Here is a 12,985-nt window from a genome sequence, read left to right on the forward strand (position 1 = left end):
TCTCTGGCAGACGTGAGGTATCATCCCGTTTATTTAAACAAAAAGATCTTTTTTCAATTTCAATAGCTTCTAGAGAGATTCTTTTATATAAATTCTCTGTTTTGTGGAGTAATTTAGTTTTTTCAAAGTCAATTTCGTGCCCTGTTCTTTTAATGTGCTGGACAAGGGAGGAGGTCTTCTCCTGTTTCTTGACTGCATTCATATGTTCTGCCATGCGCTGGCTCACTCTTCGGTTAGTTTGTCCAATGTATGTGGCTGCACATGTTTTGCAAGGGATTTCATAGATACCTTGGTATTCTAATTGGATTTTATCTTTGGGGCTCCTTAGGATATTAGATATTTTTTGGTTAGTGCAAAATGAGGTTTTGATGTTATAACATCAAAACCTCATTTTGCACTAACCAAAAAATATCTAATATCCTAAGGAGCCCCAAAGATAAAATCCAATTAGAATACCAAGGTATCTATGAAATCCCTTGCAAAACATGTGCAGCCACATACATTGGACAAACTAACCGAAGAGTGAGCCAGCGCATGGCAGAACATATGAATGCAGTCAAGAAACAGGAGAAGACCTCCTCCCTTGTCCAGCACATTAAAAGAACAGGGCACGAAATTGACTTTGAAAAAACTAAATTACTCCACAAAACAGAGAATTTATATAAAAGAATCTCTCTAGAAGCTATTGAAATTGAAAAAAGATCTTTTTGTTTAAATAAACGGGATGATACCTCACGTCTGCCAGAGATTTGGAAACCAGCCTTAAACAAAATAAAAACTTCATTATAATCAATATGTCAATCCTTTAATTATTATGATTTTAGAATTTTATATTTGGAAATCAGACTTAAACAAAACACTTCATAATCTTCATACCATTCCTTCTATAACCATGATTACACCAACCAATCAGATCACGGAAGCATAGTCACCCAATCTATTTGCTACATTCAAAGCAAATCTCCACCCCCACACTACATGCTAAGAAGGAATGTCAGTTGCTAATATTCATTTGCAAAAACACAGAGATTGGAACTCCAGCCTGATGATGGTAAATGTGATTTTACCGAAACGTCGCATAGACATGCAAAACATTACACAGGGCAAAACCCGAACTCAGAACAATCTACATATATATATATATATATATATATATACACACACACACACACACACACACATATATATATATTCTCAAAGATAAGAAGGCATGTACCATAGTAGCTTTCTATTCCAAAAACATATTCATATTTTATGTTCATGGAAATGTACAGCTTTAGACTTGGCTATAATTCTCTGCTCCAAATTTAGGCCAAATATTTTAAATGCATTGAGATGAAGCTGCATATTTTAAAAATCCCCCGCTTTCAACAATGCTACAAAAGCCTAACCCATTCATGCAGTTCTTACCTCCCGGATATTCCTTGATCCAGATTCTCTAAAGGAAGGCTTGCATCGAAAATTAATCTGAGGATTTAAAAGGAAGAGGGTTTAATCTATGAATAACAGTGTATCTTCATATTTTTTTCTGTCATTCCTCCCTCTAAATAGCTTCAATGAAAAAGTAAGCAGAGGAATATATCTACAGGATATGCAATTTGAATTTGTCTAGCTCACTATACTCTTCTCTAAATAGCAGTAATACAAGGTACCTCCCAGTTCTCCAACCAGGATTATTTAACTGGTAATGCCTAGATTGAAATAAATTTAGATTTAACTGAATACAAAAGAATTATGAATTTATCCTTTTAGATAAGTATTTTTCAGATACTGGTTATGGTAAGATGGAATCAAATACAACAGAGCATATTTCATGATGGTCTACTCACTTTTTCTAATTGTTCTATGCAGGGTGTGTGGACTACAATTTTGCAGGCTGCACATTTGCGCTTGGACATAGGTTTTTGCTACAACAAAAGAAACACAATATTTAGACCATCAACCAGTGCTTGAGAAGTTTGCAAATTATCCAGAAAAATGATTTGATTGAATAAATTCCAACATACAAAAAACCTTGCAGATCAAAGCCATTTTTAATCTGCATATTTCCATCCATATATAAATGTCAGGCAAAGAAGGCATCTCAAGGTGACTTGAGATATGGAGGGCAATGTCTCCCCCCATTTCTTGATCATAATTACTCAAGCAGCATTCAGAAGAGACAAACAAATCTGAATGAGATTGTAATCCTCCACACAGAGGTTTAATAAAGAGATGCCTTAAAATATATTTTTATACCTTTCTGCTGTGAGTTGTCCAGAGATGTGTTTTAAGAGAGGTGGCTGTAAAAGTCTTTTTGATAAATAAATACATTCATAATTCTGTTAACTTGGATGTCACTTTTCAAGTATCACAGAATAAATGAATAAAGTGCAAACTAATTAAAATATTTACCGGTAAATGCATCAAACGAAGACTGTCAGTCAAACACCAGGCTTCTAACTACTTTTTCTCATGTTTTTCTTTGATAGAAAATCTTTCTTTTCACGAATATTCACTTTTTAAATATTACAAATGCATGATTCATATTTATCTTGTTTTGTATATGAACATACATACAATATTTAGAATCAATTATTTGATTGAGAGAGATTAAGATCAGGATTTTGGGAGGGAAATAAACTCATAATTATCAACATCGTCAACAATTATCAACAAGATAAGATTATGAACAATTTTACAGACTCATTCAGCAAATTTGGATGCTACAAACCAATTTTTTTTAGTTTGGTCTCCATTTCTAATAATGGAGAGACTGTTGTTTTGAAGCAGCTGGGACAACTGATGTAGGCAGATAATGCAAAGTAGATAAATTGTCTAAATACATATTTAATGGACATTTGTCTACAACAGGCACTATTTCTTGCAAATGATTTGTAAAATTGAGGTTTTACTGTACGTATTTATATTGATTCAGACAGGTGGGCTGGTGTAGTAGCTGATCTAATCTCTAATGGGCAGCAGTTCCACCTTTAATCTTATTTATTTATCCAAGCTTGTTATTCAACTCCAATAGACTCTGGATAGCATACAAAATAAAAACAAACAAACAAAATCTATAAAAACAAATAAAACATAACAAATCAGCCAGGACTGAAATCATCTCACAAGCAATCAAACAAAACAGACTACAGAAAATACAATAATACATTAACTCCATGCCTGGGACCAAAGCCAGGTTTTTAAGAGCTTTAAGCCTAGCAGAGAAAGTGCTGCCCTTCTTAGAGGGTGAATATATAGTTCTCCCCTATATGAGCAACTATACTTTGTACTGGAGTAGGATTTTTTGTTGCTATCTGGAGCTACATATCATTATTACAATCACCGTAACTTTTTTTTAAAGCCTTTTTCAAGGGCTGCAGGGATTCCGCATCACACTAGACAGGCAGATCTGAAATTTCTGGTCTGCTGTGAAGGAGAGCGGAGGATAGACTTGAAATAAATTCAGATCAGATCAGATCAGATGCTATTCTGGATTCTGAGTTGTCTTTGGCTTTGCCCAGATATAATTCACCATTCTCTTAGCAAGCACACTCATGTTTCATCTTCCTGATGATATGTTGAAAAAGGTCATTGGAACACCTGTGGTCTGGGATCTTAACCTGGCCTGCATATGCTATCTTTTACATTCCTTAAACCTATAAGATATTCTTGTTTGGAAGAGTTCTCTTGTTAAAATAAAAGGGGGAAAAAGATTGCTAAAAGTATAATTTGACTGTTAGTTTGGGGGTGGGGAGAAGAGTGCTACTTTGGGGGTAGGATAACATTCCCCATGAATCCATAATTAGCAGTTTAGCAGAGGTGCTCTTAGATTTTGGAAAAAAATTCTCTCCATGCCCATCTCCAATTCAGGTAAAACTCCTCTTCCCTTCAGAGTTTTGCAGAAAAGGCTGTGAAACGTCCTATGCAATTAAAACGACTCAAAATAACATAAATTCACAACTCATATAGAAAAAGGAAACTATAAATGAAGATTTTACCAAAACTGTTCTGCATGGGGCTTTTAAAAGAAGAATTAACACTAGGGTCTTTGGAAGAATCCTTTCCAATTTAGAGCAAGATGTCCACAAATATGCTGGCAATTCTCATTTTTATGTCTCCTTTCAAACTTATTATAAAGACTGCAAAAATAGGCTCTAACAAAGTTTATTTATTGAATTTATATTTCTGCCTATTCGCCCATGGTGACTCAAGGTAGCTTACAGAATAAAACACTACATTCAAAACAATAAAAACTACCAAAAAAGAATCAAATAAATTAATATAGTACAATATAACTACATCACCCCCCCACCTCCCACCCTCGCCCCAATGACAGGAAATCACAAGAACCATTTAATGGGCTACATCCCTCTCTGAGTTTCCCAGGCCCACAGGCAGAACCAGGTTTTTAGCACCTTCCAGAAGAGTATTAGAATTAAGGCCATTCTAGTCTCTGGGGGAATGATGTTACAGAGAGAGGGAGCCACCACAGAGAAGGCCCTTCTTCTGGGTCCTAACAGGTGTATCTCCCTCGGGGATGGGACCCACAACATTTTCTGCCTCCCCACTCTGATGGGTTGGGTAGATGTGATTGACAAGAGATGGTCCTTCAGATAACCTGGTCCCAAGTCATTAAGGGCTTTAAAGGTGACAAATCAGCACCTTAAATTGCACCCGGAAGCAAATCAGCAAGCAATGCAGCTCTTGCAAGAGTGGTAATACTGAAATAAACACTGGGGTGGTCTACACAAAACCATGAGGGCCGCTGCATGGTTTAGAAAAGATAGCTCATTCCATGCATTTACTTCAATATTCAGAAGGAAGCAGGCTTCTTTAAGAAGCAGGCTTGCAAAATAAAAGACTTATTGGTTCCAGCATTGATCCCGAATGGCTGCATATCAGACGGATGCATCTTACTTTAAAACAATTGAAGTCCAAACTTCCTACAGAAACAAGAATTTCAGACCTCTGTGCATTTTGCCACCCATTTGGCAAGTCTTGCCACAAGAACATTTGACACCAGTAAGGAATTTGGCTTGGGGCTCGCACTCTAGAACGAAGTGCTGCTAAGGCTGAAGAAAGCTCCTCTTTGCTAGCACATAGGAAGCAGCTTAAAATTACTTATTTATCCAGAGTGCTTAATATTATTTTTGGAATTTTCATTTGTATGACATTTTAATAACCGTTAAAATAATATTTTGTTGAATTGTTATAAATGTTTCTAAGTCATGAGAGGTATGTACAACATATAAAGCGTAAATCAATTAAGTAAAATTAGCAAATTTCCTTTTTTTTCATACGTCAGTCTGAACACAGCAAACATATTTCTATGCTGTTTTAATAATTTCAGGTGTCTGATTTCTCCACTAGCTGGTGCTACAGTCTCACATACTCTTGAAGTTTACCAGACAGTGGCAATTTCTTACAAAACTTACCAGCATTTTTGACACACAGTTTTGTTCCCCCACATAGCAGAAGTCCCCAGAGACATTGGTTTCAAACCAGATGTGCTCCCCATAAACTGCAGTTTCCTGAAAGACAGAGGCGATTTAGAAATCCAGGCAAAATTTCGTTTCGTTTAGAACCTGCCCAGTTTTCCATCAATCTGTATAGTCTGGAGCGGGGGTGGTGGGGGTGCTTTAGACAAAGTTGGCTCTTCTATGACTTGTGGACTTCAGCTCCCAGAATTCCTGAGCTAAAGGGTTAAATATGTGAAAGTGTTTTCCTATTAAAAACAATTCAGGAGGGAAGTGTTTTTAATAGGAAAGTGAACCCAAGAACAAGGGGACACAATCTGAAGTTAGTCGGGGGAAAGATCAGAAGCAGCGTGAGAAAATATTATTTTACTGAAAGAGTAGTAGGCGCTTGGAACAAACTTCCAGCAGACGTGGTTGGTAAATCCACAGTAACTGAATTTAAACATGCCTGGGATAAACATATATCCATCCTAAGATAAAATACAGGAAATAGTATAAGGGCAGATTAGATGGACCACAAGGTCTTTTTCTGCCGCCAATCTTCCATGTTTCTATTGTCTACTCTGATTCAAGAACTGACTTATTTCTTAAGTTCAGCCTCATAATGAACTGGAAAGGGGCACATCATCTTATCATGCGCAGGAAGCAAAATCTTGCGAGGGGACACTCGTGTGTGAGATTTTGGCGATTTTTTTGCTTCCAGGCATGTGCAAAAGCAACAACAACAAAAATCACACACAAGCACATCCACTCACAAAATTTTACTTCCTGTACACGCACAGTTGTAAGTTGCGTGCACAGCTCCCATTTTACTACTGGTGCGCAGTATGGCGCATACCAGGCAGGACCTGCTACTGTTTAGAATGCCGTATTCTCTGTGGGCTAACTCTGCCACAGTCTGGAGTTCAATCCTGACAGGCTCAAGGTTGACTCATTCTTCCCTCTTTCCGAGGTGGGTAAAATGGGGACCCAGATTGTTGGGGGCAATATGCTGCTTAGAGAGGGCTGTATAGTGCTATGAAGCGGGATATAAGCCTAAGTTCTATTGCTATCTCAAGCAATCTGATTGTGACGCACACTGTGGTCAGAGCTATTCTCTGCTTATACTCTTAAAGCCCCAACTGTGTAGGGACTTAAAGCGAATGATAGAGAAACAACCCATTCTTTCTTTCACCCAAGGTAGAAACTTACACCCAGGACAGAAACTTACACTCCAATCAACAGAGTTACGAATCTCCCTCTCTGAGTCACTTCTTAAGGCGAATGTGGGGGTTGGCTGGGCTACCATGTGCTGGAGTCCTGACTTGGCAATGGCTTTTCTGAAAGACAAAAAGAGTGGCTGTAAGGGCATTTTGTTCACGCAAAGTAGACCATATATATTATATTTAAAACCTTGATGTTAAATAAGGGCATTTTTTTAAAAAAAGAAGAAGAGTACTCCACAGTCATGTATATTCAACCTGTTTAATTCAGTCAATGTACTTTTGCTGGTTCAAAAGTCACTATCCTCTAATAAATGCCTAGCAATGTCATGTATTCTTGTGTCAGGAGTGTAACAGTGTGGCTTTACTAGCCCCATTCTCACTGCCAGGCAAGCAGCTATTGGTTTCATTGGTGCTACAACCAACTAATATTAGAAAGGTTTTACTGGGTGCTTCAGCCAATCCATATAAGAAAGGCTTGTTCTGTGGTGCTAGGAACATCCATGGCTGGAGAACCTTGTTTTATCAACTCATTTTTCTTGAATGACTGGCTAGGCAGTTTAAAAACTATTCCACATTGGTCTGAGTTACAGTATTTGCACAAGAAGGGGTTGTTTGGGGTAAAAGCTAATTCAATTTCTCAATTGCTGACTGAGCAATGGGGCTTGCACCATATCTTACTTCGTTCTGAACCAATTATTATAAGTGTGTTCTGTGAGCCCAACCCCAAGAAAAATTTCTCTTGGGAGAGAGGATCATTTTTCTCAAAAGGCTAGAGGGGGAAAAAACCCTATAATATATGCAATTACACAGACTATAGGAGCCTGGAGAAGATGAAGCAGAGTCCAACTTCCTATTGTTTCTCAAGCACAATTATTTAAAGTTTAGGGGTGGGGGCGGAGAGATGAACATAGTTTAAAATCTAAAAACAACAGTTAACATTGTGTGTGACTTTTAATTTCTGGTTTGATTTTTTTTGCTACCCTTGTAGTTTCCAGATGTCTAGACTATAACACCCAGTTAGTAATCAATACTCATGCAAGTCTGGGAAGTTGCAGCCCCACAACACCTGAAACTATTTACCAGAACAAGAACATATTATGTAAAGCAAGGATAAAGGCAGCTAGTAAAATGCTAGTTTCAGGAATGTCAGATTCAGATACTTATTTTATTGTGACTGGACAGTTTGGTCTCTCATTAATGGGAATACAAGTGCACTAAAGTGCCTTCCGTCCCCTGTGCTATTGCTCTCCTATATCTCCTATCCCTTTCTTCTATTCCTATATCTCTTCTTCTATTCTTTCATTGATATGTTCTATTCCTATATCTTCTCTTCTATTCTTTCTTAGATATATTTTACTATAAGTATCTCCTCTATAACCTTCATCATGTATTTTACTATGTGTATATAGATATATATCCACTAAAACCCTCATTGTGTATTGGACAAAATAAATAAATAAACAAATAAACAAATAAATAAATAAATAAAACAAATAAATAAAACAAACTTCTTTGGAGGTAGAATTCAGTCTCCAACAATAATCCATCTGATTGAGCATTCCTGCTGCCATAGCTTCTCCTCCCTACTCATCCCCTCCCCTCCAGCCAAATGATTTCAAAACCACCTATAAGCCATACATACGTCAAAAGGGCACTGCAGCCTTCAGAGGAGTCACTGCCACAGCTGCCGAGGGCAGAATCCAAGCATTTATGGGCACTCAATGGCAGCCAGCTGGTTCCGGCAGGCACCTTCCACCTCCTGGCAGCCCTTTCGAAACTGCACGGTTGAAGCAAAGCACTTGGCTTGGGCGTTTCAACTGAGCACCGCCGCTGGTTGAAGTATCTGTAGCGGCCTTGAAGCCCGTAGGCTGCTCGGCTGTGCACAAATTCTGCCGGAAGGAGGTGGGAGGATCTGCGGCGCAGGTAATAAGGGTCTCGTAGGAAAGGCCTTAAATCAGGGACGTGTTGGATTGGGGGGATGGGATACAGCGAGCACTCGGTCTGCCGTTCCTTCTTTTCAAACTCTGCTCCTTCAGATCCCGAGGAGAGTGCTTCCTCGCTCCAGTCACTGTCCACCATCCCATCTTTAGGAGACCCTGAGCTGGAGCTTTCAGTACAATGTGAGTGCCTCCTTTCTTCTTCTTTGTACACTTGGATGAGACTGGCTAGCAGCAAAGAGGGCCCTATGAGATGAGTATCTATGGTGTGCACATGGCCCCCACGCTTCTTCTGGACAGAGAATCTAGGGCTCATGCAAGGGGTGGTGGTACTAGATCGCCTCCGGGAACACAACCTACGCTTGCGTGAGGAGCCCAAGCAAGACATCTCTTGCAGCTGAGCGCTGGATCTGCGCCGGCGTTCCACAAGTATGGTAGAGGGCTGGCCTACCACGGAACGCCGCCTTGCTCTGCTCGCAGGCAAGGCCACCATACTGGTGCGTTGGGGCCCTGATGACGCAATCTTCCTCCTGAAGTGCTTTTTGAAAAAGGATTCCATGAAGATTTAGGGCTGTTAACAAAAAAGTATATGCTTTAAATGTGGGGCTCACTCGTCCCATCTAATTCCCTAAAGTTCTCCCGAATGTCTAATGATAGACACTTCCAGGCCTTCAGCTACAGCTCCTTAATGGTTACAAGCATTAATCAAATTTTTGAAGCCATATACAACTTTGTGTTGAAGAGCCAGCCACTTGGCGTTCTAAAACTCTCTGAACTGTTCAATACCAAGACACTGAGGCATCTAAACCATCCAGTTCACCATAAACACTAAGGGTGAAAGAAGCTGATTAACCGAGTGAGAAAAGGAAACTTAGGGGATACCAAAAATGAGAGAAATGTTCCACACATGCTAATAACATTCAGATCATATACATATGGGTTTTTTTTTTAAGAATTTAATGAGGAGATAAGCAGGAGGTTTCGGTTTCGGTAATTCTCATAGCGAATAGATATGTTCATGGTACCACAAATTTGGTCGTCCACTTTACACATACATAATAAACAAAACAGATCCATGTAAAATACTGTCTCTTGACCTTGCATGTTGTATAAACATACAACGAAAGCAGCAAAGTAAGCAGCCTTCTCAACAGGAAAGCTGACCGGATTTATTTATTTATTGGATTTGTATGCCGCCCCTCTCCGTGAACTCGGGGCGGCTAACAACAGTGGTAAAAACAACATGTGACAATCCAATACTAAAAACAGCTTAAAACCCTTGTTATAAAACCAATCATACATACAAACATACCATGCATAAACTGTAGAAGCCTAGGGGGAAGGAATATCTCAGTTCCCCCATGCCTGACGGCAGAGGTGGGTTTTAAGGAGCTTACGAAAGGCAAGGAGGGTGGGGGCTATTCTAATCTCTGGGGGGTGTTGGTTCCAGAGGGCTGGGGCTGCCACAGGGAAGGCTCTTCCCCTGGGTCCCGCCAAACGGCATTGTTTAGTTGACGGGACCCGGAGAAGGCCCACTCTGTGGGACCTAACTGGTCGCTGAGATTCGTGTAACCCCAATTTCTAAAATTTCTACACCACCCATCTCACCTAAGTGACTCTAAGTGCTTTATAAACAACATCATAAAATAAAAACATGACTGAGCAGAGTTAAAAAAATAAGAATCAAAGTTAACAAGGTTAAAAAGTTAACAAGGCAGAGGGAGCACCCTCAAGCTACCAGCCATCTCCCACACCCCCACGCCCCCACGCTAATCATCAGAGTAAGGTCTTAATACTCTCCTGGAAGGCCAGGAGAATGGGGGATCACCTTACACCCCTGGGAGTAAGATGATCCAAAGGGCAGGAGCAATGGCAGAGAGACTCTCTTCCTAGATCCCGTCAATCAAACCATCTAACTGGGTGTCTATGGAGATTTTCAGTCATTCATATCAAGGTTGTCCCAAAGATGCTTTTTCAAGAGGCAACTGGGCTTGTCTCTTGGCTATTTTAAAAAAGATATTTCACTTCTCATCCAAGAGCTGAAGAAGCACATTTGGGACAATCTGACTGGATGGGATGGCTCAAATAAATAGATTAACAGAATTGGAACCTTGTAGGTCACCTAGTCAACCCTCCTGTCCAAGCAAGAGACCCTACACAATTTCAAGTCCAATCTCTTATTTGAAAGCCTCCAGTGATGTAACCTCTCACAACTTCTGAAGGCAAGCTGTTCCATTAGTTGATTGTTCTGACAAGTCAATCATTTCTTCTCATTTCTAGGTTGAATATCTCCTTGATCAACTTCCATCCATTATTCCTTGTCTGACCTTTGGTGACTTGACTCCTGCTCTGTAGCAGCCCCTCAAATATTGAAACACTATTATCATGTCTCCCCTTATCCTTCTCTCCATTGACAAATATTTGCAACTGTTCTTCGTATGTTTTAGGTTCCAATTTCCTAATCATCTTGGTTACTCTTCTCTACACTTTTTCTATAGTTTCAACATATTTTTTTTATAGTGTGATGACCAAAATCGAATGCAGTATTCTAGGTCTGGTTTACTAAGGCTTTATAAACTGGTATTAGTATCTAATTTGATCTTGATTTTATCCCTCTGTTAATGCAATTTAGGATTGCATTCGCTTTTTTACCTGCCACCGCACACTGCTGGCTAATATTTAACTGATTGTCCACTAAGACTCCAACATATCTGTCGAAATATTTAAGAGGAGATGGTTCCTCAGGTAACCTGGTCCCATGCCACAAAGGGCTTTAAATATGATAATCAATATTTTGAATTGCAGAAGCAAACTGACACCCATTGCATTTGCGTAGGGTTTCCCCCCCCTTCTCTTTTTTTTATTTTTTAATAGCTTGGGTGAAATGGAGAGAAATACAGTGTATCAGCTGAATCGGTTTTATGCCTTTCAGCTGTCCAAGGAAAACCCAAATGTTTCCTGCTTAATGAAAAATAAAGCTCATTTTACAATGTTGGTATAAGTAAAGTAATTTGAGACAAACTGGAAATGAGGCAAAGCTGTAGTATGGGAAATCTGAGAAGCAACCGCCAGGGTCCCTTGACAGTAAGGAAAGGAATAACAAGAATTCCAAACATTCAGACATATTCAATTATATAAACAGCAATTCCACAATGTATTAGAACACCATATTGTGGTCAAAATGGATGATTGTATCAACCGTTCCTTCAGATTTCATGCACTTCTAAGTTTGAAAAATAGTACAAGTAGCAATTGGAGAATTCTCCAAGTGTATAAGCTTCTATTTTCAGAGGAATGCATGTAAAAAAAAGGCAACTCCATACTCCATGCTTATATTCCAAGTATAAAAAGTAGTTTATCTACCTGTTATGTGCATTAAAACTGCCATTTACACACTTTGAATTGAAAATGTGGACTGTACATTACAATTTAATCATGGAAAAAAGAATAATTTTGTTATTTGTGTAATAGTTAATGTATATAGAAAGTGCTCTTCTACCTACAGCTATAATGCTCAAAAAAAATAAAGGGAACACTAAAACAACACATCCTAGATCTGAATGAATGAAATATTCTCATTGAATACTTTGTTCTGTACAAAGTTGAAAGTGCACAACAGAATGTGAAATTGACTGTCAATCAGTGTTGCTTCCTAAGTGGTGTTGTACATATTGCTGGTCAGTTGGAGGATGATGAAGAACTTGAGGACTCTGATACAGATAGTGTTTATGAATTAGTGGTAGGCCCGGGGTTACAGGTAGTAGAACAGGTGGGAGGCCAGCCACAGGATGTTGCTATGAGTCCAGAATCTAGCGAGGAAGAAACAAACGTTCGCTGGGTCAATCCTAAATTCAGAAGGGTCCAAAAACGTAAGGAACAGGTGTTTGGAAGAAGATATTAAGGGGAGGAATGGGTTAAATACTGGAGTGATGTATTTGGTATGTCAGGGGGCCAGTGGGGAAGAAGGGTGGAGTTTCAATGTTGTAGTGCTAAAATGAAAGGTGTTCCCGTTCAGCTCCCAAGTGATCATTTCTGCTGCTTTTGAATCATGCTGTGAGTACATAAATCTTGGTAAACGGAGGAGGCTGGGAGGAATGCATGAGGAATGTAATTAAGAGAGATAACGGGAGAAAAACGAATGTGCTAGTATGAACTGCATTTTGAATACAGAAGAGAAGAGAATAAAGATGGAGTTTCTTTGTTTATGAAATACTGCATTTAGTAAGAGTTATTTGTAATAGCTAAAGTTCTACCAGAAACCAGAACAAGCGGACAGTTTGATTTCACAGAAGTTTGATTAACTTGGAGTTATATTGTGTTATTTAAGTGTTCCCTTTATTTTTTTTTAGCAGTGTATTTTAGTGGCAGCACAATTCCTATTTCT

The 12,985-nt window shown here is 39.0% G+C and overlaps 1 protein-coding gene across 9 annotated transcripts in view; it reads right to left on the reverse strand.

Moving 5' to 3' along the window:
* DGKZ (diacylglycerol kinase zeta) overlaps window positions 1–12,985 on the reverse strand; it is a 228,865-nt gene that overhangs the window by 60,919 nt on the left and 154,961 nt on the right. For 6 of the 9 annotated variants that reach the window (XM_070760425.1, XM_070760448.1, XM_070760442.1 and 3 more), the window contains 4 exons: window positions 6,670–6,778; window positions 5,418–5,513; window positions 1,830–1,907; window positions 1,411–1,467 (listed from right to left, as the gene is read on the reverse strand). In XM_070760425.1, the coding sequence (XP_070616526.1) occupies window positions 1,411–1,467; window positions 1,830–1,907; window positions 5,418–5,513; window positions 6,670–6,778 (340 nt within the window). Of the gene's footprint in view, window positions 1–1,410; window positions 1,468–1,829; window positions 1,908–5,417; window positions 5,514–6,669; window positions 6,779–8,306; window positions 9,173–12,985 lie in introns of all 9 variants that reach the window. The other 3 variants (XR_011559814.1, XM_070760405.1, XM_070760396.1) reach the window with 1 other exon arrangement.

The sequence above is a fragment of the Erythrolamprus reginae genome, chromosome 1, assembly GCF_031021105.1.
Source record: "Erythrolamprus reginae isolate rEryReg1 chromosome 1, rEryReg1.hap1, whole genome shotgun sequence".
Taxonomy (NCBI): domain Eukaryota; kingdom Metazoa; phylum Chordata; class Lepidosauria; order Squamata; family Dipsadidae; genus Erythrolamprus; species Erythrolamprus reginae.